The 24,181-nt window shown below is 47.8% G+C and overlaps 1 protein-coding gene across 15 annotated transcripts in view; it reads left to right on the plus strand.

Annotated features, from left to right (window-relative positions):
* The window catches only part of EHMT1 (euchromatic histone lysine methyltransferase 1), a 95,580-nt gene extending 71,790 nt beyond the window's left edge, over positions 1-23,790 (plus strand). For 12 of the 15 annotated variants that reach the window (XM_042830996.1, XM_042831002.1, XM_042831001.1 and 9 more), the window contains 16 exons: positions 603-767; positions 1,276-1,358; positions 2,641-2,747; positions 4,578-4,700; positions 5,509-5,571; positions 6,827-6,928; positions 7,513-7,617; positions 9,939-10,093; positions 10,796-10,963; positions 11,338-11,482; positions 12,160-12,237; positions 13,359-13,474; positions 15,301-15,387; positions 18,951-19,029; positions 21,881-22,056; positions 23,210-23,790. In XM_042830996.1, coding sequence (XP_042686930.1) covers positions 603-767; positions 1,276-1,358; positions 2,641-2,747; positions 4,578-4,700; positions 5,509-5,571; positions 6,827-6,928; positions 7,513-7,617; positions 9,939-10,093; positions 10,796-10,963; positions 11,338-11,482; positions 12,160-12,237; positions 13,359-13,474; positions 15,301-15,387; positions 18,951-19,029; positions 21,881-22,056; positions 23,210-23,393 — 1,936 coding nt within the window. In that variant the 3' untranslated portion in view covers positions 23,394-23,790. The remainder of the gene's footprint in view (positions 1-602; positions 768-1,275; positions 1,359-2,640; positions 2,748-4,577; positions 4,701-5,508; positions 5,572-6,826; positions 6,929-7,512; positions 7,618-9,938; positions 10,094-10,795; positions 10,964-11,337; positions 11,483-12,159; positions 12,238-13,358; positions 13,475-15,300; positions 15,388-18,950; positions 19,030-21,880; positions 22,057-23,209) is intronic. The other 3 variants (XM_042830992.1, XM_042830994.1, XM_042831007.1) reach the window with 1 other exon arrangement.
* Positions 23,791-24,181: the final 391 nt, after the last annotated feature.

Below are 24,181 nucleotides of genomic sequence, written 5' to 3' on the forward strand. Positions count from 1 at the left end.
CAGGCATTCAAGGCCAGGCTGGATGTGGCTCTGGGCAGCCTGGTCTGCTGGTTGGCGACCTGCACACAGCAGGGGGTTGATCATTGTGGTCCTTTTCAACCCAGGCCATTCTATGAAATTCTATGAAATAGTAGTGGAGTGAGTTGACATCCCCATGTGTGGTGAATGAGAGGGAAATTCATGTGGAATACCTAGCCTGAGCTGCTTAGCTGCCCACAGCAGTGGGTACAGATGCAGAGAATCAAAACCTAGAGGAAAACATAAATGAAGACATCCCTGTGATGAACAGTACTTCACCTTCCCGTGTGATCTGATCTTGTTCTCAAGGCTTTTATGACTTGCAGTGAGCAGGGCAGTGCCCTCAGCCCCATGATCTTCTGTTGCCTGTTGCAAAGAGTACATCAAAATGTAGTCATAGGACAATGCAACTCCTTTTCAGGGCAAGTTCTTACCAAAAAACCTGTGAAATATCTTACTTTGTGTTTCAATTTTGCTTATGCTGTCGGTCAATTTAAAATCAGTTTCCTTTCCTTCTTTAGCCTAAGATACACACAGTGTTGTATATTTGTAATGGTTGTGCTTTGGCTCTCTCTCATTTTCAGTGTCACTGGAACGCGGTTGTCTGAGGAAGACAAGCCAGAAAGTTCGGCTGCAGAGGGATTTGACTTAGCTGGATCTTCAGTTTTTCCAAAGCCTACTACCAGCCTGACCCAGGGACCAGTTAAAGAAACTCTGGAAAGTGCCCTGATTGCTCTGGACTCTGAAAAGTAAGGAAAAGGCCTCTGGGTCTCTCCAGTTCCCAGCAGAGCTGCTTAACCTAAGGAAAACTGAGATTTAGCTTCTGTGGATTTTGACTCCACTCAGTTCTTGTGTTCTCTTATTCACTTCAGTCCCTTGTCAACTTCAGCGGATTACTGATTCCAGAAAGCAGTTAAAGCTCTAAATGCCATAGTGATTTGTCTGGAGGACTTTGCTTTTCACCAGACCTCTAACTTCAGCTATAACTACTAGGAATTCCTGTTTGTAGCAGTAAGATCCAGAAAATTTTATTAGCAGCTCTGAGTAAGTGTGGCTGCTGTTAGAACAAGGCTGACTGTGACCAAAGCTGGAGGTTTGAATGTCTCCTAAAGAGTTGATGTTCTTTGGTTTTGCTGGCATTCTGGAGCTGTACCAGAGGAACAAACTTTCTCTTGCCTATGGTGTGGGTTGGGGTAAAAGATACTGGGGAGTGTTGTTCGGTGTGTGTTAATTCTGCCTCTTTCCCCATTGCTGCAGACCCAAGAAGTTACGGTTCCATCCAAAGCAGTTGTACTTCTCTGCGAGGCAAGGAGAGCTGCAAAAAGTCCTGCTTATGTTGGGTAGGTGGCTCTTTCCCAGGACACGGGATGTCTGGCTGTACTCCCAGCTCCTGCCAGGCAGCTGCCAGAGCCCAGTTCCCAGCATGGCAGCACGTCATATTCCCCACTGCCCCTTGTGAGTGGTGTTGGGAGGAGAAAGCCACTTTTGCAAGTAATGTGTCATCAGAAATGGCTTAATCTTTCTGTGAAATGTGGATTTGCTCCCAGCTTGCTTCTGCATTTGGACGCAGTTTTATCCAGAGAAGCTCTCTCTACCCCAAATGACCTATGTTTGATTTTTCCAATCCAGTAGAACTTTGTCTCCCCGTGCAGTGGGATGGTTGGTTATTTGCATCCAGTGGAGAGGTAGAAAGATGGGAGTGTGATTAAATTAAGACCAGTTCAGCAAGAAAGCGGAAAAGAGGAGAACTTCAGTACACAGGGCTTTGTTCTGGGGGTACGTAACTGTCACCAGATGATTTTCAGCTGGTTGGGGCTGTTTTTACCAACAAATATTCCCAAGCAATATCTCCTTGTGAAGGACACAGTGTTTTACTTGGGATCATTTCCTTTCCACTCCAGTACTTCAAAGTACATTTTTGGATGCTTTCTGTTCTTCTGCATTTATCACCCTTTTTTTTTTTTTCTCCTAGCAAGTATTAGCTTCATTGTTCCTGTCTTCAATAGCACCAAAATGTTATTCATTGATATTTAGCTACGGCCCCATCATATGCAACATGTTATCATGCCCAGACATCTTTGTCTGGCTGTCATCATCATCTGTCAGTCTTTGCACAGCTGTGAGAATTTCTGGCCAGATCCCGAGCTCATGTTGGAGCTCCATCCTCTTTGAAGCCCTTTTCCTTACAGCAGTGCAAAAAAGATCACTAATACTAAGTGCAGTTAATCATGGTCCTGACACAATAAAGCTGGGTAGTGCTGACTTTCTGTTGTTTCCAACAGCAGCACTTTATTTTTTTCCTTCTTATCCTTGCACGGTGTTGATGGTATTGCAGTGAGAGAAGGGGAATGAAGGAAGTGGCTTTTGTAGAAATGGTAATTGCTACAAAAATTAGAAGTATTATATTCTGTGGTGTTTCTGAAGCTCCTTGCTTGAGGGCTGTTGCATACCAGATGTCCTTGGAACTACTCTGAGAGCTTTCTGGCTTGCATGTATAGTAAGAAGGGCTGAGGATGGGCTAGGGGAAAGTCTTTTAAAAGCTTCAGTCGAGAGCTCCTTGTCTTGTTACCTTTTCTCTGATCTCTGAATTGTGGTTGAAGGCATCTCTGCTGTGTTTTTCAGTGGATGGAATTGACCCTAATTTTAAAATGGAGCATCAGAGTAAGAGAACCCCTCTCCATGCTGCTGCTGAGTCTGGCCATGTGGACATCTGCCATATGCTGATTCAGGTCTGTCTCTGCTTAAATGTTTTTCTGTGTGAGCAGTTTTCTGTTTTTTGGTCTTGTGCCCCACAAAACTACAGCACAGTTGAAAAACCAGCACTGAAAAACCTCCTCGTTCACACTGTTTGCTGCAGGAGGGAGTGGTGCAGAGTGATGTGAAAACTTTGGTGATGTGACTGAAGATGTCTTTCCAGGCTGTTCTCCATACCAGCTTCACTGTCTGTGCAGTGAGCACGTGGAGCTTTGATGCAGGGCACTGTAGTGCATGTGGGATGCTCTGTGCCTGAGCACACCCTGCAGTGTAGTGCACTGCCAGATGTGGCAGCACAGGCTGACCTGCAGGTAGCTGCAAGCTGCTGCCAAATTGCTCTTTGTAATGCTGGTGGGTAGGCTGTAAAGCCTGCGGGCTGTCAGACCCTGTCTTGTCTTCTGTCAAAATCTGAGCAACTCCAGCAGGGTTGTCCTTTACACTTGTGAAAAGATGGAAGATTCAAGTTTCACTTGTTATGTGAGATGTAGACATTTGGGCTCTGGTAAGTTTGAATGAGGGAAGATGGTGAAACACGTAGCAGTGCTGCTGTTGAATCTTCTCCAGAACACTGTGAAGAAAAAAGAAGGCCTTTGAAGGGCTGTGTTTTTTTTTGCATTGGCACCTTGGGCATCTGGTTGTGTCTTCCTTGCCCTTTGTGACTGGAAAACTGTAAAAGTCTTCTGAGAAAGTGGCAAAGCCACTCTTTGATAATGAGGCTGCTGAGATGTCTCAGCATTCAAAGTGCTGTTTGGAGGTGGAGCTTTGCTCACTTGAGTTATCACAAGTACAGACGGAATGACTTGTATGAGTAAAAGGAGCAAAATTTGCAAGACACTACAAACAATTTGAGTTGATGATCAGAAGGGCTGGTTTGTTTCCAGAATCCTTTGTATTCTTCCCTGTCCCCTGATGTCTGGCTATTGCAGCAGCAGTGTGTTTGGCTGGGATTGTTTGCAGCGTGTTAGACTTGAAGTGTCTCTTCTCTGGTCTAAACTGCTCTAGCTTTACAAAAGTGATCAAAACAAATACATGCAGTGGGAGGCACACAGAAGCAATGGGGCCATCTTCTTGTGCCTGGTGAAACTGAGGCAGCATGTTACTGTTGTAAGCAGGTCTTTGCTTTGTGCGTGGGTACATGCATGGTGTGCCAAGAGTTGTTCTATTTCTCAGATTTTCTTTTGGTTTTAAGTAGTGGGTGGATTATTGAGCTACATCAAAGAGCTGAAGAGGGCAAGATGCATGGGGACAGTAGAGATATTGGTCCAGAGCCACTCCCATGTTGAACTTCATGTGTTCTCAGAGAAATACTGGCATTGACTTCAATAGAATAGTTAGCTAGTCTGTAGCATTTCTGACACCTCCTTCCTCTGTTGTGATCAGCAGGTTGTTCCTACTGACACTGGGAAGCACTGCTTGTCTGTTTGTTGTGTCAGTAGAGATGATAGACCAGGGTAGACCAAGCTTCTGGGAAATGAAGGCAGATTTTTTTTTCCAGCATTGTTACCAGCACTATCCATAGAGCATCAGTACCAAAAGCAGCAATGACAAGAGCTGTTTCACACCTGTTTGCTTCCTTGTGCTTTAGTTGCTGGCTACAGGACGCAAGCAGTGTGCACTGCTTTCCAGAACAGGTGAAGTTTGTCTGTCTCCTGCCTCTGGTGGTTTTGTTTTTTTTTCTCAACATGGCTGAATTTCAGGAACGTCTTGCTGCTAAACTTGCTACTAAATCTCTACTCCCACATCCTTCCTTTGCTAACCAGTAAAGGTTACAATTGTCCTTGTGTTTGCCTTGGCCTCCTCAACAGGCTGGTGCGAATATAGACAGCTGCTCTGAAGACCAGCGGACCCCACTGATGGAAGCAGCTGAAAACAACCACCTGGAAACTGTGAAATACCTTATCAAGGCTGGAGCACTAGTAGATCCTAAGGTAGCACTTCATTCATCTGTTTGCCATTTCTTTTTTAAAGGTTTTAAGCTCAGGAAGTAGGGAAATGAAGGTTTGTTTGTCTTGGGTGCAGAGACTTGGACAGGCTGTCCTGGCTCTGAGCAGTGTGTGGAAGTGCAGCTGCTTACTACATCAATTCATGGCACCAAATATAGGGGGTGTTTGATTTGATATGGGGCCTCCAAGAAGCACTGGTGTCATTGCGTTGCGTTTGGAGTTTGATTTCAGAGTTTCCTTCTCTGCAGACTCTTGGTAATGAGATTTTTGGGGCGCCATTTTAAAATGGGTTGGTAATTAGATACTTGCAAAGCCAGCAGAAGTGACACGAAGCTTTGATCTCCAAAGGTCTAATGTGCTGTTTCTTGCAATCACGCCGCAGTGGCAGAATTGGACCCAGTCTTTAAACTCCCTACCCCTTAATTTAAACAAATACAATAAAATGCAGCTGTCTGTTTGCCTTTAGCATGCTTGGGTTGCTTTGCAGTCTTGGAAAATATACAGATCGTTTATTAGCCCCATAAATCAGACTCTATTTGGAGTACAAGAACCCTCCCCATGTGAACTTCTTATTGTTACAACCTGCTGCTTTTGGCTCACTCCTCTGCTATTGCTAGGAAGCACAGCAGGGCCAGGATGCACGTTTTGTGATGGAGCTGGCTAGGCTGGGAGGATTGCACAAGAGCTGCTGTCCACCCCAAGCCTTGGATGACTCCTTGGGAGGCTGGGAAGAGGGAAGGGGCAGGGCAGGCACATGCAAGGACAGCAGCCACTATGAACCTGCATCTTGCAGCAGTCCGGACGTCACTCACCTGATTTATTGATGTCGGAGAGAAGAGGTTTCCTGCTTCTGAAGGTAAAGGGAAGGAAAAACCCCTGAGCCAGCAAAAACAAATTAGAAGCCTGAGATCACGTCTGAAGTCTAGACTAGTTTATTATGTTAATTAGTTTCTTGCACCAAATTAGTCATCTTCGGAAAGTAGCAACATTGCAGTTTGCAATCAGCTCCAGCCATTTCGATGAAAAATCAGACAGTTATCTGCTGGGGGTGTGCACTGAGTGCCCCCAGCCTGTGGGGGGGGGAGGGTGGGGATGAAGCCCTCAGGCTGAAGCCACCTGATCCTGTCCATAAGATGTGCAAGCCACTCAAAACTGCCCAAAAGTCTGTATTAAAATACGCCAGCTCACTGTAGGATGGAGAAGCTGCACTTAGCTTATATTAATCTGAGAGGGAGGTGTGACATTATTCAGTTGTCAGGCTCTCAAGGGAGAGTGGAAAACTCTTCTTTGCCCCTAGGAGACCGCCTTAGTACGATCCCTGATGTGAGGCTTCCCATCCCTGTGCTGTGTTCTCTTTTCAAGGGAGTGTCCTCCATCAGAAAACTCTGTAATAGGAAGGAAACGTCTCTTGCTTTTCAGCCTTTCATTTCCTCCTCCTTTCCTGGTCTCCAGGCCTTGCTGTAATCTGAACTTTTGGAATAGAAGCATCTGATAAAAATCAGACTCCAGCCAAGAGTTTTGGTGTTGGTGTGGGAGTGTCTCCATCATGACTCACAGCCCCAGCCTGCCCATCGACCAGACTCTGCTCCCATAGCATTTTTTCTTTCAGCCATTGCTGTTGTTCTGTTTCCCCAGTCTGGGTACATGACCGAGGGCACCCTGGGGTCTTGGTCCCTGCTGCCAGCTGCTGGGTTAAGCCTTGTGCTAATAAACACAGCAAAAAGCAGTATAAACAGAGTATTTTACATTGAAGTGCAGTGCTGTGTAAGAGATCCATGCTTCCTCTGGGCTCTTCAACACAGACACTGCCTGCTGGGGAAGGGGAGCACCCAGGGGCTGGGGCTGTTACCTTCCCTGTGCTTATAAAGGTGTCTCTTCCCATAGCCTTTGCTCTCACCCTTCTGGTCTGCACTGGCTGCATGTCTGAGCATTCTGGAAAGCTGCCTCTGCTCTGTGCCAGTACTGATTGCTGCTGCTTTTGGAGTTCTCTGATTTGTCTGATGTTCTTCTGATGACTTCTCTGATGTTCCTCAGCATCATTGGTGGTCTGCAGACATGGGGAATGTGGGGAAGGGACGTTCCCTGAGGACTTGTTCTGTGCTTGTGTCCAGGACGCGGAGGGCTCCACGTGTCTGCACTTGGCTGCCAAGAAGGGGCATTACGACGTTGTTCAGTATCTCCTGTCCATAGGAAAGATGGATGTCAACTGCCAGGTGAGACCTATCTGCAAGGTGCAGAAGCTGCTCTTGTCTAATGAGGACATCCCCTTCTGGCCTGGTGCAGAAACCTCCTTGCTGACCTCAGGGGAACTTCCCTTCCATGTGTCTCCATTTACAGTTTCCCCTTAGCCCTGAATTTCCAAAGGATGCCACTGTGCTCCTTCTGGCAGAAGGGTGAGATCATACACGTGCTGTGGGATAGGTCTACCCTAGCCCTGACCATCTCAGAGCTTAGGCGAGCTTTTGCAAGTGCTTTTACAGAAGCTGGGTGTTCTTTGTTGTTGACAGTCAGCTGGATTTGAACACCTTAGGGACCCATCTCCAGTCTGCTTAGCTGCAAATAAACTCAAATCTGCTGGGGCAGATTGGTTCGGATCTTGCTGGGCTCTGCAGGATCCATGAGGGAATTTTCCCTGCAGCCGCATAGACAGAAACACTGCAGTGAGGCAGACGTGGGGAGGGAAGGGGTCTGTGGCTCCTAGCAAGACACATGCTGCCATGGCTTCCTAGGCTTGTGGGAACCAGCAGGAGACCGCTGTGCCTGTTCTACTTGTCTCACCTTTTCTTTCCTTCCCCAGGATGACGGAGGCTGGACGCCGATGATCTGGGCCACTGAGTACAAGCATATTGAGCTGGTGAAGCTACTGCTTGCAAAGGGGTCAGACATCAACATTCGAGACAATGTGAGGTTCTTCCTGGAATCTGTTTTAGAAATAATCCGCAATCTCTGTTCAGAAACCAGAAGAGCCCAAGAACAGCAACTTTGGGCTCAGTACAGGGAGGCACAGTGATCCCTATGCAGAAGTGACAGTGAGTGTTGGCTGGGAAAATGTTCTTCCTTACTCTAGAAGAAGCTTTCCAGGCAAGCAAGCAGTCCTCCTCCTCCCACGTGGCTCCCTGGGAGCTCGGTGGGCCCAGCGGCTCTGGGTGTCTTCCTGTGCCAGCTGAATTCACAGAGTTTTTCAAGTAAAAAGAGAAAATGAGAGGGAGGTGATGGGGGAGAAGAAAGGAAGCACATTCACTTCTGCTCAGGAGATTCAGTACCTCAGCAATGCTCCTTTTTTCTTAATAGAGTATTTCTGTCTTTTCCCCCTCTGCTGTTGAAACCCCAGAAGTATCTGCAAGGGAAGCTTGGGTATGAAGAGCTACTCCAGGCTTGGGTCTGTAAGAGATGAGAGGTAGTTGGTATCATCTCATCTCACGCCCTAGCATACCTCATGACAATATATTTTCTTCTCCAGGGCTGCTAGTGCTTTTCTGAATCTGATGGATGTAAGCGCCGTTTCGTGTTTGTCTCCCTAAATGCCTTTTCTGGTGTCTGTTGGGTGCTGGCAGGGGTAGGTGCTGGCACATTTGTCCCACGGAGCTCAGAGTGGCCCCATGTGTGAGTTGCCTTCCCCAGTCTAAAAGCCCTTAGTAGGAGCAGCCTCCGTTCCTTGGTAACTTCAACAGTTCCCAGGCAGTTCTGGACCTGATACTCTTCATAAAAGCTAAAGTCAAAGTGGGAGGAGGGGTCTTTGGGTTGTTGCATGACTTCAGGACCCTAGAACAGTCTGCGCTGACTCTTGTTTGAGCTGCCACAGAAGCCTTTGGCTGCCAGTTAAAAGTTCACATGTTAAATGATGAAAACCAAATTGTCTCAGTCAACAATTCACTTGGAAGAAAAATATCCCCTTAGCAGATGTATATATCACATATCTGTTACTGTACCTACAGCTCTGTGTCTCCTGATTGCAGCCATTAAGATGTCATTTGTGCTAGGAAACATCATACTCCGTGAGAAACGCTTTTGATTGTAATTATGCTCCTGCTAGGCAGTAGCCAGTGCTAAACGAAGGAGCAAATCTAGGTGTCTGTAACGTGTCTGAGCAGCATGCAGCATGCAATCAACAGCATTAATCTTTTATAGATCAGTACATGATGCTGGTGAGGTTTTTTCCTGGATTTTACCACTGTAGGAGGCAGAAGCCATGCACAAAGAGGTCTTCCCACTCCCTGGTGCGTGCCAGCAGCCTCCTCATTTAAGAGAAGATCTAAGTTAGGTTGCAACGACTTTAAGATGTGCTTTATTTTTATTTAAAAAAAATAAATAATAATAAAAAAAGGTGATCATTACTGTCATTGCACTGGAACAGGCTGCTCAAGGAGGCTGTGGATGCCCCATCCCTGCAGGCATTCAAGGCCAGGCTGGATGTGGCTCTGGGCAGCCTGGGCTGCTGGTTGGCGACCTGCACACAGCAGGGGTTGGAACTGGATGAGCATTGTGCTCCTTTGCAACACAGGCCATTCTATGATTGCACTGTTGTATCGGGCATCTTTAGGGCCTGTCGGGGGGAAGGACTCTTAAGTGCTGCCAGTTGCACTGTAACAGAAAACAGAGTATCATCGCTTAAAATATCTCCATCAAATAGATGAGTGTTCAGCTATTTCTAGTGCAGCTAGTGAGAGATGAGTACATACAGTATTTAAGAGATGCCCAAAGTCAGATTGATTGCTTTCCATGTAGCTCATGGTTCTCTTTCGAGCACTTTCACATACCCTACAGCCTGTGTTCTGTTCTTGCTTGGCAGAGACTTTTTCTCTTCGATTTTGTACCTTGGGAGACATGCAAGTTTTGCTGTGTGTCTGGGCTGGGCAAGTTCAGCTTCTAGCCTTTTCCATTGTGCTTATTCATGTCTGCCACCTCTCTCGTGGATTGATCCAGATTGTTTTTGTGGCTCACAGATAGACAATTAGTCTGTGTGCAAAAGAAAGGCAATGGAGCATTTTGATGCAGCCTCCCCAGTTCCGTGTGCGGAGGTGGCTGGAGTGAGAACTCCCTGCTCAGCTCTGTTGAGGTTTCCCTGCCCGCCCTGGGACTCCCAGCCAGCATGAGCAGTGCAGGGGAGGAGAAGGAAGCTATGTGTTCAGTGCCTCAGGTGTAGAGCTGAGGATGATGGAGTTCCCAAAGCAGTAGGGTTTTGATGCACTAAACAAACCTCTGCTCTGTTTTTTTCCCCTCCAGGAGGAAAATATTTGTTTGCACTGGGCTGCTTTTTCTGGCTGTGTTGACATTGCAGAGATTCTGCTGGCTGCTAAGTGTGATTTACATGCGGTGAATATTCATGGAGATTCCCCCCTGCACATTGCAGCCAGAGAGAACCGCTACGAGTGTGTTGTGTGAGTACAGCTCCAGCCTGCTGCTGCTCTCCCTTCCCCTGGTTGCTCCTTTCTGGCTGGGTGCTGGCTGCAAGCTTGGGACAGCTTTTGAAATGCCTTTGGCATTTAAGCACAGACCAAAATTGGGATGCAGGGCTTGCTTCTCTGTTGCCCTTGCTCCTAGGCACAGGGGGTGTGAAACACTGCCTGCTGCCAGAGCTGGTGTAAAAAGGATCACAAAACGAGGGGTAGTCCTGGAGCTTTTTGTGGTTTAATAGGGTAACAAGACTTTTCTTTTGTTTAGTCACTGCTAGGAATAAAGTCAGCATGTGTCCTCACCAAAAGCTGGTGAGTACAAACAAGGGCCAAGTCCAATACAAATTTCTGGTTGGACTTAACCATTTCCAGCCTACCGTTCCCACCCCTTATCTTTCCCTCCCAGAAAGAGTTTCCAGCTTGCCTGAAGTTAGGCTGGTCACCAGCAAGGCATTTGTTGGACCTGGAGCAGGGCAGGATTTGCCCAGAGCTCCAGTCTGTGGCTTCAGGCAGCACCTTCCTGTAGATGGATTCACTGAGCCATGCTTATAAAGAAAATTCAGGTGATTATTCACTGCTGCAGATGCTACGTTGCCCCTTAAGGGCTGGCTGGAGAATGCGATTCAATTCATTTTCCCCTTGTGCACTTTCTCTTAGGGATGCTTATCCTTTCTTACTGTTTTGCAGTCTGTTTCTTTCCCGTGGCTCGGATGTCACTTTAAAGAACAAGGAGGGTGAGACTCCGCTTCAGTGCTCCAGCCTTAACTCTCAGGTCTGGGTGGCTCTACAGATGAACAAAACACTCAGAGAATCATCGACTGAGAAGCCTGTCCAGATTGAGAAGGTAGTGAGCAGGTGAGAATCCGACTGGCTTTGCTCGTGGGTCCTGAAATACAGCCCTGGCCAGGGCAAGGCAAGGAGCCTGCTTTGAGAAAGGACTGAAAGTGTGTGCTGTGCTGTGCTTTCTAAACTGGTGTGAAGGTCAGTTGGAGCTTAGCAGGACTGAAAAAACGCTGATTCAGTCCATGACTTGTAAATTCATCCTCCAAATGGAAATACTCACAAACACAAAGAATAATCTGTAAGGCAGAGTGGAAAAATATGAACTCTGTTCTAGTCTGAATTGCTCGGTGATCAAAGACACTGATTCTACCCCAGGATGGTGTTTGAATGGCCCCTTGTTTGGGGAAGCTTTTCTGCTGTGACACTTCTCTTTCTGCCTCTGACAGAGACATTGCCCGGGGCTATGAGAGGATCCCGATTCCCTGTGTCAATTCAGTGGACAGTGAGCCTTGTCCTAGCAACTACAAGTATGTCTCACAGAACTGTGTCACCTCCCCAATGGACATTGATAGAAACATCACCCATTTACAGGTGAGGGATTGTGGTTTTGTCCTGTTCTGCTGCGAGCATTTAGAGATGTTGCACTGCACCTCAGACCAAGTTTTGCATTCAGAATGGGAATGTCTCGTCCTCGTATTGAGTTCAAGCCAAGGTTGTGCTCTGAATTTCCAGAAGAAGGGATTCTTCTGTTTTTCCTTTCCCAGACTTCACCTCACCTCTGCATTCAGCTGTTACTGCAGCCTGGTGCTGCCTGGTGCAGCTCTCATTTGTTTATCCTTTTCCTCTGTTCTGGCTGTGAGAGTTAAAGAGTTGTTTGGAGACCTTCCTCATGCTGTCTTCCAAGTGACTTCAGAGCTTTCCTTGTCCTCAGGTGTGGAGCTCATAGGGCACAGAGGAAGGTTAGTAATGTGGGGAGAGGATGAAGGTGACTCATGACGGGATCCTGTTCTGCAGGCTGGACTCCTTTGCCATCCATTATGCGTAGAATTGAAGAACTGAGTAAACATGACACTGAACTGATGAGTCTGGTTACCTTTTTGGCTAATGAGCTGCAGCAGTGGCCTCTTTTGGGAAAGTTTGGAAGGCACTCCAGCAGCGGGCAGGAGAAAGTGAAGACTTGTGGTTTTGCTCGCTGGCCCACTTAGAGAAGTTGCTCTTTCACTTGTGCTGGAGTGGCTTGGAGCTGATCCCTTCTGCTTCTCTTTCAGTATTGTGTATGTATAGACGACTGCTCCTCCAGTAACTGCATGTGTGGCCAACTCAGTATGCGCTGCTGGTATGATAAGGTGAGGATGCACAGCTTCATGTTTGGTTGGCAAACAGAATATTGCAAAATTCAGGATTTCTAATAGGACCTAAAGGCAAATTCCTTGCACAGCTCCTCTGCTTTTTGTTTTAAAATGCCTGGAGTTGCAGTCTCAGCTTTGAGGTGTATGTGATAATAACAAAATGTATACTCAGGGAAGCTTTTCCAGTGTTATTTGTTTGTGTTGCTGTCATGCCAGCTGAGCCATTAATTATACCCATGTGATAGAGAGCATTTAATAACCCATGCGTGAAATCAGCTTCCATTTCAGAAAGACATAGAAAATGCTGTAATATATAAACAGGGGGAGGGTAGAAGAGAGATTTTTGCCTACCTGTACTTATCAGGATCCTTCTGGATGAATGCAAAGTAAATATGTTTTAACTACATCACTGCCAGAAGCCCAGTTTGTTTTGGGTAAGTGTGCTTCAGTCCGCCTGGGAGGTTTTGAGGTTAATATTTGGACAGGTTCTGCTAAGATCAGAAGTTCTCTTAATCTCTGTAAGTTTCTCCCAGGGGGAGTATTGGCATCTTTCTTTGCTTTGTAGGCATTTTATTTACACATTAATAGGTGATTATATCTTTAAAGCCATAAAAGCCATATTTGTTTAGTGTGATGAACTGCCTCTATCACTTACTTAATCCTATATGGTTGGTAGATAATTGAATTGTAGCTTTTTTGGGAGAGTTATTTGGGAAGATAATGTGGTTTACAGAACTTGGACGTGCTGGCCTTGTAACGTGGAAGTTTAGGCTTTATTCCAGAGATAGACAAAGCATATGCTTCTCCCCTCCAGCACTATGAAAAGATGATAATGATGATGCACACCATTTTTTGCACAGCACTGTGAGATACTTTTGATGATGGTGCATAGGGTGATGCCAGGCAGCAAAAACCTGAATGGTTTCTTGCTGTTTGTCAGCTGTTTGTGACAGTGGCTTGCGTGCTGCTGCTAGGGCAGAACGAAGCCTTGCAGAAGTTGAGTTCTGAGGTTGTTTTGGGGCATGCCTCTGCAATAGGGGTCTTCTCACCCGTTTTGCATTTGGGAAAGTTTACAAGAAGAGAAAACTAACTCTGTCTTGAATGCATCTCCTCTTCAGGACGGCCGACTCCTGCCTGAGTTCAACATGGCTGAGCCCCCGCTCATCTTTGAGTGCAATCATGCCTGCTCGTGCTGGCGGACCTGTAGGAACCGGGTGGTGCAGAATGGGCTCAGGTGAGAAGCCACACACAGCCTGCTGTGGGACAAAGCACAGAGCCTCGGCTCTGCCTGCAGACACACAAAGTGCAGAACTTGCAGAGGTGGAGCAGAGCTGGGCAGGTGCCACCACACAGCAGTGAGAGGCAGAGGAGTTTCCTCTGTCTGCTGCAGGTGGGGATGAACAGCAGTAGGCAATGAGCTCAGCTGGGATCTGTGCCATGCTGCTGACCCCAGCGCATGGGAGAATTGTGCTGGTCTTTCTCAGCTGGACCACAGAGTGTACAAAGGGTGTTGGGTTTGCACCCAAGGGCAGCCTTGGGTATAACTTGTCAGGTAGAGAGCTGTGAGAGACATAAGAGCAACAAAAAATGCAGAGCCTCAGTTTAGAAGCTGTCATAAGATAGAAGTTGATTTTAGAAATACAGGCTGGCAGGCAAAGAATTGGTTGCTTGAAGTTTCCCACTTATTGGCCTGACTCTCTCTGAGTTGGATACCTGTTGGCTTCAGAGGTGTTGCTGATTAGGCTCTGTTCATTTTGGTGCCAGACAGTAATGAAAATGTTTTGTATTGCACCTTTGCTTCAGAGAAGTTTGCCAATGCACTGAATGCATCAGGACAAACTTCTAAGGAATCCTCCTGGAAAAAAAAGACTTTTGCAAATCTTTCATGGTACTGACAACACATTTTTTTTTGGTGGGCTTTACATTTCCAAGGACATTTTGCAACTTCAAAAATAAGAAAGGGCTGGATGTGTTTCCACAGAACTTCAGCCCTGTAGTTTTTCCTATCCAAACTGCACAGCTTCGGTGTCTGTACGAGTGTTTATTCAGGAGCCATGCAGTTAGATCTGATGCTTCTGTTTTTTTGTCAGCTCAAGTGTTCTCTTGGTGTCTTGTTTAGCTCTGGTTCAGGCTCCTGGAGCTGTGAACAAATAGGAGTAAACCATCAGCCCTGGAGAGGAAGCGTGGTTTGAGCTGATGGTGCAAAGAGGGAATGGGTGGGGGCAAGAGGAGAGAAATACTGGAAAAACCAACAGGGTGAAGTTAAGGTGAGCATCAGATTTCTCTTTATTCCGATAACAGCGTTGCTGAGAGGGGGGGTTGCTTCTCATGGGGAAAGAGAGAACATTCCCTAGTGGAGATGGTTCATCCTGCACTTAACTCAAGTTCTGGCTGAGCAGGAGACAGAATGACTTACGGGATTGTTTCTCTGCCTATAAACTCCATCAGTAAAATTCCACGGAGCAGCTATTACACCAAGAAGGTTCAGGTTGCAGCGTTTCTTCCTTACGTTTCCTCCAGGGATTTGGATACGATGGAGCTGCTAAATGCACTGGCCTCAGCAGAGGGCAAAGGGATCAGAACACTTAGCTCAAGGTGTTCTTAATTCAGTGTAAGCTCCCCGCCTCCCCCTGCAGCACCGCTCCCTTTGGAGCCTGAAGTCCCTTTGCACCTTCCCCTGAGAGCTGGGCACGTGTGTGAAAGAGAAAGAAATGTTGGAGGTGGGATTTTGGTATCCTGTGTGTGAATCATCAGCTGTGCATCAGCATGGAGCATCTGCTGCCATACCCTCTTCCCCAGTCCTTAATGTGTGCAAGGCACCAAGCATGCACCTCACCAGCTGCAGCTGGGCAGGGAGAAGCAGTGCCATCCCGGTGCATGGAGCACACGTATAGTGGCACCAGACTGAGAACAGAGGGTTTGAACACTGAAATATTCTCTTTGAGTTTGTGCTGGTTGGAGGTTGCAGGGTTGTTTGGTTGTTTGGTTTTTTTTGCTCTTTCCCCTGCTGCCTTTCTGCTCAGTGCTGCTATTGATGTGGCTTCATTTCCTTTTTTCCAGGACTCGATTGCAGCTCTATCGGACGCAAAAGATGGGCTGGGGTGTGCGAACGATGCAAGACATTCCACTGGGAACCTTTGTGTGCGAGTAAGTTATTCCTTCAGCTTTCATTAGCTCACACAAATGCAGCACTTCCCAAGGGCTGGCATGCTCAGCACGTGATTTCTTGCAAATCAAATTGGCACAGAGCAGAGCAGCTCACCTCACTGCGAGGCTTCCTGATCCCATTTCCTGCTCTGCTCGTCCTTTCCTCGTGGCATGGAGCTTTCTCCACCCCTCTCCACCTCGCTGCAGTCTGTGGTCAGCTTGTGGGTCTGGGCTCTGCTGCCCCTGTGACGCATGAGCAGTGAGGAATGAGACAGATCTGGGTTGTGCTGCAAATGCATCATGTGTTCACCGTGTACAAGACCTTTAAGGCTGAGGGGATTTGGAACAACTGTTTCATGTAGGGTTGTTTTCTGCTTCAAGACTGGCTTTTCCCAAGAGGTTCCCTGGTGTCACAGCTCTGCCTTTAGTCTGATTCGTCAAAACAGTAAAGCATTTGGCATTAAGCACAAATTTAGGCCCTGGTTCAATAAAGTACTTAGGAACGAAAATATTAAGATTTATATCAGGTTGAAAAAACTGCTGCTGAACCACGTGGTTTTAAGGCTTTAAAGTGGTTGATGTTGTTCAGTAAGCAGTTTGGAAAGTGTTTTCTTCATTGTGGTACTAATGAGCTAAGATGTTCTAAATAAGACAGGACTATTGCCCTTCATGAAAATACGTGCTGGGGTTTTATGGAGCGGATTATTGATGTTGTATGGAGTCAGGCAGCAGGAGACTGGTGTAGCATATTGCAGTATTTAAACAAAGAAAGGAAAATACAAGTGTTTCATCCAGGCAGAGTCACGGGGGAGTGTCTCATGTGTGTCCTCAGGTGGGACTTCCTGATGGGTCCTGAAGGTCGCTGTGTCCTGGTTAAGTGCCCAGAGATGATCCTGAGCCTGTAGGCAAACTGCTCCTAAAGAAAACAGCACCAGCTTTACCACGTCCTGCTGGAATGTAGACACTACAGAGGGATAAGTAGTGATAGACTGGCAGCGCAGGGAGACTGGCAGCTCTGTGCAGTGGGTGACCAGCACAGATGGGTGTGTTGGAGAGTCAGAGCTGATGAGGTTCAGATGCCACAGCTGCCCTTAACTCTTCCTCCACGCTTGCCAGGAGCTGCTGAGGCAGTTTCAGAGGTGGGCACCATCTTCATTATCTAAATGAGCTGCATACTAAGCAGCTGAATTCATTTTTGTCTTGCCCATGCAGGCTCCTCCTTGTCCCCATCCCTCTCACTCACACACTCATATTATTCGCTCAGCTCACCAACCCCAGCCTTTCTCTTCTTCAAGCCAGCTGTGCTATTTCTCTGTAATACTGCATGTGTGCAGCCTTTGTTCCTCCTGTTCCTCACCTCTGGCAAAGAAGTCCTGGTGCTGTGGGGCTTGAGGCTGCTTACCCACAGCAGTTCCCAGGATCAGCACTTGGAGAAGAGTGTTTTGCATTGACCACGCAGGGCAGTGCCCTGACCAGGCAGTCCCTTTGTGCTGGGGTTATTCCTCTGCTTTGAAAGGGTGATAATTGTGTTGGTCTAAGGATGATACTGTGGGTATGGGCTTTGAATGAGTTGGAGGCAGAAACCAGAGGTTTTGTGACACTTTGGTCTGTTCCTTTTGGTATGAGCACATTATGTGGCTTCCAGATATTTAATTCCTGTACAAAACAGCTCCAGCAAGATACCATCTGAACCAAGGCAGATATTTCAGCCACCCCTTCAGCCAGAGACATCTTGGGCATCCCACCCCATCCCCCACACCCCGTGGAAACAGGCACAGCCTGTGCTGGGGATGTATCATTGCTCCTGGTTTTTGCATGGAATATGCTCTGATCTCACAGTGATGAGTAGCAATGTGAAATTACTGCCTTCAGTGTGCTCAGCATCTTGCTGGGAAGAAGGACATTGCCTTAACTTCCATGAAGGATGCTCCGACTCTTCCTGGAGTAGGAAGTTGTGCTCCTTGTGCATCTTTCTGTAACTTTGGACCTGGTAAATTATGGAAAAGTTTGTGTTGGTAACAGTACTGAAAAAAGAAAGGAGTTGCAGGAATGGTCTTTAAAGGAACATGGAAACAACAGTTTTTAATTAGACTGTGGGATTTTTTGTTCCACTAAATGGTAACCCTGAAGCAGTGCCTCTCTGTGCAGCATTATTCAGCTGTTTCCAAGCTGCTGCTGGCTACTGTGCCACGCTACAGCAATTTCTCTGCCTCTGGCCACAATCTTCTTATTGCTTTAGGTCACCAGTGAGCGTGTGGTTTCCAGTAATGCTGCAGCCTTGTGGGAGCTCTTAATAAATAACAAGATGCAGTGGGGGCAAACAGAAGCATCTCACACGGCCACAGCAGCCTCCTGGCCTGGCAGAACAGCTCTGCCAGATTGCTTAGATTTGGGAACTGCAGCCAAACGATCCCTGGTCACAGAGTGCGTGGGTCTGCTCCAGGTTAATGTTTCGTGGCTCTCCTTCCTGAGCCCTGAAGTTAAATGCTGCCTCGGGCCAAAAGGGGATGTGGATACGGTTGGTTAATGCTTCTAAAATGCTTCCGAAAGCTGAAGGGGAATTGCTGGTGTGGTGGAGCATCTGTTGGTGTTATGAAGGATATTTGTTTTGTGAGTCCTTTGCTTATAATTCATCAGTGCTGTGTCAAAGGCTGCGGAGAGCTGGGTACCAGAATCTACCGTGCTACAGCTTCTTTCTTCTATTCCTCCCTCTGGCTCAGTTCATCTCCTCTTGTGTGTCTTTGTTTTGATTGCAGGCTGCTCAGTTCAGGAAGTGTTGTAGGTTGACAGCCTAGAACCGTGTAAGCTGGAGACAGGAGGCAGATGTGGGAATGCAGGTGCAGCAGAGACTCCTGTAACTTGAGTCATCAAACCCAACATCTGGAGCGTCAGAAGTGGTGCCTGTGTTTGGTCCTGCTCAGCAAACCAGACCACAGAGCACACATTCAGTGGGAGGGCCTGATTGCAATCTGCCCTGCACCTGTTTTGACACCAGTGTAATTGTTACTCAGACCACAGCTCTGATATGGTCTGGTTTGAGGAGGATGAGGAAGAAGCCTACGTCCTTCCAGGCATTCTGACAGGTTTGTCTAGACCTGGGACTTTTACAACAGGACTTTTTCAGGTGTACAGCATACGTAATCAGTTCAAATGTTGGAAGAATGGGGAACAAACATTTTACATTGGAATGTAAACAGCACAGACATGACAGTACTGTACAGGAGGTGAGTCCAACAGTGGACATAAGGAGAGTTGGATTACTGTATTGATCTTGGCCAACAAAGAGGATTGCGAAAGGAAAGAGTGAATTCTGTTGGAAATAAAACTCCATTTTTAATATTAAAAGTGTTGCCCTGAAAAGACTGAGCTTGGAGCCAGATTTTAGCTGCTCTGAGTTGGCAAAGCTGTGTTTGCCCGGGCGGATCTGAAATGACCTGCACTGCTGAGGCTATGATTGTGATGGTGGCTGCATCCCTTGCTTCCCCTCTTACTGGAAGGGGGTGTTAAACCCAAGCTGGTGGTTGCACAAGCATCTTATTTCTGCCTTTCCTGTTTGCCTGCAGGTATGTTGGTGAGCTGATATCTGACTCCGAGGCAGACGTCCGTGAAGAGGACTCCTACCTCTTCGACCTTGACAACAAGGTACTGACTGTATCCAGGGAGGTGAACCCAAGGTCTTGTTTCTCCAAAGGAGCACGGAGAGTATTTCTCTATCTTGATGGTACAGCGTGCTCATAAAGCTTGGAAGCAGAGCTGCTTTCTCACTGGGTTTTGTTAGAAACGTAAGGTTGTGGAGATGAGACTTTAGGGCTTGTTGGAATGGTAACAGAGCCCAGCTGGGCCACAGCGTTACGAGCTGCCCTCAGCAGGCTCAGGGCAAGGAGCTTCCCTATTAAAAATGCTCAAACATCCTGAGTTCAGGTGTTCAGATGTTGATATTCAGGTGTGTATACAGCAGTGTGCAGGCTTGTGGTGGTGTTGATTGGCAGCTCTGTAAGCTCTTCATAAAAAGATGTTGATGTATGAGCTGCAAAGCTGAAAGAGATGCTGCTCCCTTACAAAGGGATCCAGCAGACACCCTAGCAGGGACTTGAGGCTTCTGCTGCTGTTGGTTGTCCTCTGCTGCTCTGCAGAGGGCTGTCTCAGTGCAGAAATCTTGCTTTGAAAAGTGTGATCTGAAGCATCTGAGCGTCACTTCAGACTTTCCTTGGGAAGGGAGGAGAAAGTTGAGCTGGGGAATCAGAGCAGTGGGACGCCTTCCAAGGGAAGTTGTAAAGAGGTCTTTGTCTTGTGCCTGCCATCAGCCTGTCACAAAGAAGCTTTGCTTTGTTATTACAATTTTTCTTCTTAAGTGACAGACATTAAAGTTGAAAAAAGATAAGTAGTGAGTCTTGCAGCAAGTCTGAAAACAGGGGTCAGACTGTAACTAGAGGTTAAAGAGCAGCAGGGACTTCAAGCTGGCTTTTGCATTTATGAACAAGAGACTGCCCGGGTCTTGCTTGGCCTTCAGGTTAACCCCTGGCTGGCTGTTTTCAGGTAGAACATCTGGATTTTGCACAGGAACAAGCACACAGTCTTTCATCAGTGCACCTTCAGAGTGGAGCATCTGTGCAACAGGCAGCGAGTCGCTCAGGGGTCCTTCAGAGAAACCCAAGGCTGTGCTGAAGGCAGGCAGAGCCCAGTGGGTCCCCTCACATCCCCAGCACTGGGAAAATATCATGGGTGGGGAGCATTAGGGCTCTGCTGTGTCCTGAAGGAGTGGCCTGGATGCAGTTTGTGCTGAAGCACAAATGTTGGGGACGTCATTTCTGATGTCTTTGTTCCTTGAGCTGTCACTGGGGGCCATGTGTGTGGTGAATCACTCAACGTGCCAGGTCTTGCAGTCACATCCCTTCCTGTGTCTGGAAGAGGGCAAACATTGAGCAGTCAGAAGTCAGGGCCTGTTCTGGGCTTTCAGGGAAGAATACATAGCACAGTAGATACCTTCTGGGTTTCTACAGGTTAAAGGGATTATTTTTTATTTTTATTTTTGTCTCTGTACTAGAGAGCCAGAAAAAACACACTATTTCTGATAGATGGGAGGATGAGTTTTATCTGGTGTGCTTGCTTTCTATTGGTGTTAAGCTCCCCTTCCCACATGTGGTCCTAAGCCTGACTGGGAACCGTTGGCATCGCAGCTGCTGAGCATTGAAAGCCATTTGAAATAAATGTTCTTCACAGAATCCTTAAGATTGGCAAAGACCTTTATGATCATTAATCCAGTGGTCAACTCATCACCACCATGCCCACCAAAATGCATCCCTAAGTGCCAAATCCTAAGGTCCTTTTTAAGCACTGAAGATCTTAGGTGTAAGAAGTGATGCAGATGTTTGCAGAGTCATCCGTGTGCATCCTCTTACCCCATTCTGCTCTTCCTCTCTGTTTGCCTCTGACATTCCTGAAACTCTTGCAACGAGGTGAGAAGCACTTTGCTCTGGGACTTGTCCTCATTGGCTGTGGGAATGCTGCCTGCTTTCTCAAGGAGAGCATCTTGGTTTGTATGGTGAAGAGCTCAGATCTTCCCAGCTGCTCACTGGGGTGGCTGATGCTGTCCTTACAGAAGGTGGCATTTCCACAGGTGAAGAAGGGATGAGACTTAAATGCAATTGAAATCAGAGCTCGCAGCACTCTGTGTGGCATGGGGCTGTGAGGGTGATGCCTCCCCAATCACTGGGACATCTTCCCTGGGCTCCTGCACCAGCTGGGCAGTGTGATCTGACCCAGCTCATCCATTAAAGATTGCAAGGTGCTTGCCCAAAAGGGAGTTTGAGCGCAGCTAATGGATCCTTTTGCTTTTGGCCTCTTTGCAACAGAAATTAGCTTCTGTAATTAAAGTCTCTGCTTTGCACAGTCATTCTGTATTGGAATAAAAAAGCCCTGAGGGGGGTTCTTTTATTTTCAAGGAAAACAAAGTGTGACTGCTGTCTGGGCTCTCTGGAAAGGGAATTTCTGTGTTCTCACTCTCACTTTTATCTGCAGAAAAAACTGTTTTCTCTAGGCTCTGGCTTAGTGTTTTCCTGGCTGTCATGTTCAATGACAGGACAGAACGGGCTCCTGTTCCCCTGTCCAGTGGCTTTTACCCATAAGCTGTTGCTCTGCCCAGAACGCAAATCCCGCTGCACCAAACCAGTGCTTCAGCAGAGCAGATCTGGGGAGAGCTGTTGTGCCAGCCAGTGTCAAGAGCATTTTTGAAAGGTCTTTGGGCTCACAGGGGCAGAGTGTTCCACGGGAAACTATTTTCGGGGCTGTGTTGAATGCAGAAGTATGTGTTTAGTCCTTTTAAAGCCTTCCCTGGCCATTCTTCTTTTTGAGGATCTCCAGAGTGGGAGATCTCCAGCACAAGGGCTGCTAGCTCGCTCACTGCCTTTTTTAAAAAGCAAACAAACAAACAAGTAGCAGTAATAACTCTAGAACCAATCCCATCTAATGAAACACGCACCATTTCTCCCTCTAGGATGGAGAGGTGTACTGCATAGATGCCCGTTTCTATGGCAACATCAGCCGCTTTATAAACCACCTCTGTGAGCCAAACCTCATCCCCGTGCGAGTCTTCATGTCTCACCAGGACCTCCGCTTTCCCAGGATCGCCTTCTTCAGCACGAGGCACATAGAGGCTGGAGAAGAAATTGGGTAGGTACCGAGCTGGGCTGGCTGCCTGCACCTTGCCTGGGCAGGATTGAGTGCTGCAAACCTTCCCATGCCCTGTCCTGCCTTCTGAGCAGTGGGCTTTTCCTCCAGAGCTTCAGTGCTTGATGTCGCTGATTTTGTATTTTCCTGTTTCTTCTTCTTTCGTTTGGTGACGTCTGTAACTCAGCCTCCCTGTTCCCCCTAAACTTTTTCTTGCTGTGGGCTTGCTGTGGATAGCTGCTGAAGCAGCCAGAAATTGGGAAATCACAAAAAAAAAAGCCCAAAGCAACAAAATCCCATGAACCCAAAAGCCGGTAAGCAGTGACAGAGCTGTTCAGCACAGCCCTCATCTCCACTGTGAGCACTGGGAGGTGTGAGACCTTCCAAGTATGAAGCAGAAGGCCCCATCTGTGCCCCATGGGCAGGGCTGGCACGTGGTGGGGTTGTGCCAGACCCTTCTACTGTCTCCTGTTCTCCATGCATGGTTGTGTTAGATTAACACTGGTAGACCAGGACTTGTCCAAAGCACGTACTTCAAGTCGATGCTCAGGATTTGGGATTCATGTCTTGAGTTCTTCCCCCGTAGACCAGTGCCAGGTGGCCCCATGTCAGGATGCTGGTTTTGGGCAGCCTTTGGGGCTCGGGGTGCTGGGAGGAACCTCAGTGGCAGCAGCAGCCCCATCCCCTGGTGGCTGCTTGGCTGACTGGGGTCAGCTCAGCTGGGGGCTCTGCTCCCCTCTGTGGCTTTCTGGTCCTCACTGTAGGAATTTCTCTGGATTTTTTTGTAAGCTCGCTGTGCTCAGCTCTGTGCTGTGGGCAGATCCTGGATGGTTTTATGCAGCAGTGGACTGAAACAGAAAACAAAACTCTCCAAATGCATTTGGTCCAGGGTAGACTTTTAAGTGCTGAGGTCCTACAGCTAGCTGGAGGCTGAAGTGCTGTAGGCACCTGAATTGTCACCTCTCAAACCCCTTCCTGTGCAGAGAGACAAGAGCTCTGCTGCTCCCAGGTTTGCCATGTCCCATTGCTTGCCAAGCCGTGTCCCCAATGTACTCCATGTGCTGATGCTGCTTTGCTTCAGGTGCTGCCAACCTCGGCTTCTCGCTCCCGAGCGTTCCTTCATCACAGTGACCCCGTTTCCATTTCTTTCTTCCAGCTTTGACTACGGCGACAGGTTCTGGGACATCAAAGGCAAGTTCTTCAGCTGTCAGTGCGGTTCACCCAAGTGCAAACACTCGAGCTCAGCGCTGGCCCAGAGGCAGGCGAGCACCTCGTCCCAGGACACGCAGGAAAACGGGCTCCCCGACACCAGCTCTGCCACAGCAGCCGGCCCCTTTTGAGGCTCCGCTCCTCAGAGACTGACTCGTTTTAACCCTATAGATTCACATACTGTCTGAATTTTCCATTTAAAGAGAGAAAACCCGCTCGAGGAAAGCCAGGGCTTCGTGACACTTAGGGCTGTGCCACCGACTGTTACTTGAGGAATAAGTGAAAGCAAATCTCACCTCTGTGGTGTTGTTCTCCCCTCCTGGTCCTGGAAAGCTGCTGGTTCTTACCGTGCCGAGGGGTGGCTGTTGCATTTTTTTCCACGCGAGCTGTCCTGGCCTCCATCTCTTAATGTTCTTAAGTGTTGTCAGAGCCCAGGGAGAGCCGCCCGTCCTCTGAACGTTGTTAATTGAATGGATCGCTCATGCCAAGTCATCTCCAGTTCACTTGTAATAAACTTTGAGTACTTGATGGGACTTTGTTTCTAGAGGCCGGGGGGAGCAGGGCGGGAGGGAGGCGCTGGCCAGGCTCTGCTGGTTGGTTTCATTGCTCAGTTTGGTTGAATTCCTCCCTCATCTCGCAGGACGTCGCGGTGGGGCCTCTCATAGAATCGTTTGAGTTGGAAGGGACCCTTAAAGGTCATCTGGTCCAACTCCCTCTTGCCCTACGCGTTTCTAACCAATGCCTCCTCGTCGCCCGTTGGCTTTTTACTCTTCCGATGACAAGAAATCCACCACGCTTGACCCCTTTGGTCCCTGAGCCAACCAGAGACGCTTCCCCAAACCCCTCTGCGAAGCCCTGCGGCTCCAACCAGCTCCCGGCCACGCGGCGGATCCAGCATTTGCTTCACCAATGGAAGGAT

The sequence above is a fragment of the Centrocercus urophasianus genome, unplaced genomic scaffold, assembly GCF_019232065.1.
Source record: "Centrocercus urophasianus isolate 14NV4802_14NV808 unplaced genomic scaffold, USGS_Curo_1.0 seq_34, whole genome shotgun sequence".
Lineage (NCBI taxonomy): Eukaryota > Metazoa > Chordata > Aves > Galliformes > Phasianidae > Centrocercus > Centrocercus urophasianus.